The sequence below is a fragment of the Drosophila busckii genome, unplaced genomic scaffold (genome assembly GCF_011750605.1).
Source record: "Drosophila busckii strain San Diego stock center, stock number 13000-0081.31 unplaced genomic scaffold, ASM1175060v1 chrUn_07, whole genome shotgun sequence".
Classification (NCBI taxonomy): Eukaryota; Metazoa; Arthropoda; class Insecta; order Diptera; family Drosophilidae; genus Drosophila; species Drosophila busckii.
This window is the reverse complement of record NW_022872723.1, coordinates 702,024-703,652: the sequence shown is the minus strand read 5'-3', so window position 1 is coordinate 703,652 and position 1,629 is coordinate 702,024. Positions and strand designations below refer to the sequence as shown.

The window sequence follows — 1,629 nt, the reverse complement described above, 5'->3', positions numbered from 1 at the left end:
GAAGGAAGCAAGAGGATAGGATTAATTAAAATGACCACTAACAGAAATAAAAGTTGACTTGAGCTTCTCAATGATGATGAGAAGTGGAGTGGGCCACCAGCGTTTGCAGTCAGCAGTTTATTTTGTCATCAAATTCAATAGTCAATCCTTACTAATTAGATAGGTAAGACGAAGCTACTGGTTACTAGAAAAATTATATTACTTGATGGGGCTTAAAAGAAAGTTAATTTGTGCAAGATGAAATATTAATATTTAATTAAAATTCAGTTTTAAAAATAATTCAATTCATTAATTTATTCCACCACATTTATACTCAGTGGAAAGTTCATGCTTTTTGAGTTATTTTATTTCCAATTGGCACTGTGGAATTCGCTATGGCGCGTTGGCTGTCCAATTTTTTACAGTCTTTGTCGCATTGACGTTTGGTAAGAAAGCAACCGCCTGGTATAGTGTTGGGTTTGACTACGACACACTTTTTTGTTTTAAAATTATACTTGAATGTATTCTTATTGGACGTAGGACATTCACTAGTTCCACTGCACGCTTCTGTACATCACATTAAGTAAATTATTGTTAAATGGGATATATTTAGATGGAATGGAATCAAAATAAGTACATACCACCATAAAGTTCAGCGTCGATGGGTTCGTCGCCATTTATAACAACGACTGTCAGGATGAAGAAAAGGAATAGACTAAGAAACTTCATGATGCTTCTGCTTGGTAAATGCAATTGAATACAACAAAGAATGGGAATTATATTCGAATTTAATATTAATAAATAAGCCTTGAGTGTTACTAAATAAGCGTAACAAATCTTATTTGCCTTTGTAAATAGTGACATGAAGTGTTAATACCAATTAGGTAGGGCTTACTTTTAATAATTTTACAAAAAAGTTTTACTAAAGAGGACTGCAAAATCTGACTATCGATTGATTTGGTATTTGACTAAAGCTACGAAAGCTTGTTCTAATATAATATCATGTCAAAATATATATTTTGATAACTGTAAATGTAATAAAGTATTTTGTATTTTATTTTGACAGGTTTAAAAGAATGGCTAAGAGCCACAAAATATATTTGTTTCAGCCCTTGCCCTTTTTTTTTACAACCAATTGCTTGAAAATCAATTTCTGTAACATTTTAAGTAGCCAAAGCTTTGCAGAGACTGAGCATTGAGCATAATACCAAATTTTATTTGCCACTTTGCTTGTATTTATTTAAATTTTGTTGCACGGTAATATTGCCGATATGCTGATAAAACAAGGCGAGCTCTGTGGCTTATCGCTTGCTCAGCTTATTTGCACAGGCGATTGCCAAAAACCAATCGGCGTAAAATTGAAACCAGCTCGCAGGACATGCAAAAAAAAGAAGAGAAAATATAGAATGCGAACAGGGGCGGATTCAACTTTCACGGGGAGGGGGGAGGATGAGCGGTTGGCTAAGTCGGAGTCTGTGCCAAGGCATAATAAAAATGAAAGACAAATAAAAAATGAAGTGAGCCCACTGAAAAAGTCAGTCAATGTTTTGGCAATTTTGGGGCGACGAAATATGAATTTTCAAATTAAACAGTTTGCCAGAACAAACGGGCAAACGCCGATTGATTGACGCGCGATTTGACACGTGGAAA

At 34.5% G+C, this 1,629-nt stretch overlaps 1 protein-coding gene across 1 annotated transcript; it reads right to left on the bottom strand.

Annotated features, from left to right (window-relative positions):
- Positions 1-325: 325 nt before the first annotated feature.
- LOC108595212 (maker572) lies at positions 326-716 on the bottom strand. Its single transcript, XM_017980403.1, has 2 exons — positions 621-716; positions 326-546 (listed from the first exon to the last, which is right to left on the bottom strand). The coding sequence occupies exons 1-2, from the start codon at positions 706-708 to the stop codon at positions 326-328; spliced, it is 309 nt and encodes a 102-aa protein (XP_017835892.1). The 5' UTR covers positions 709-716.
- Between the last annotated feature and the right edge of the window lie 913 nt (positions 717-1,629).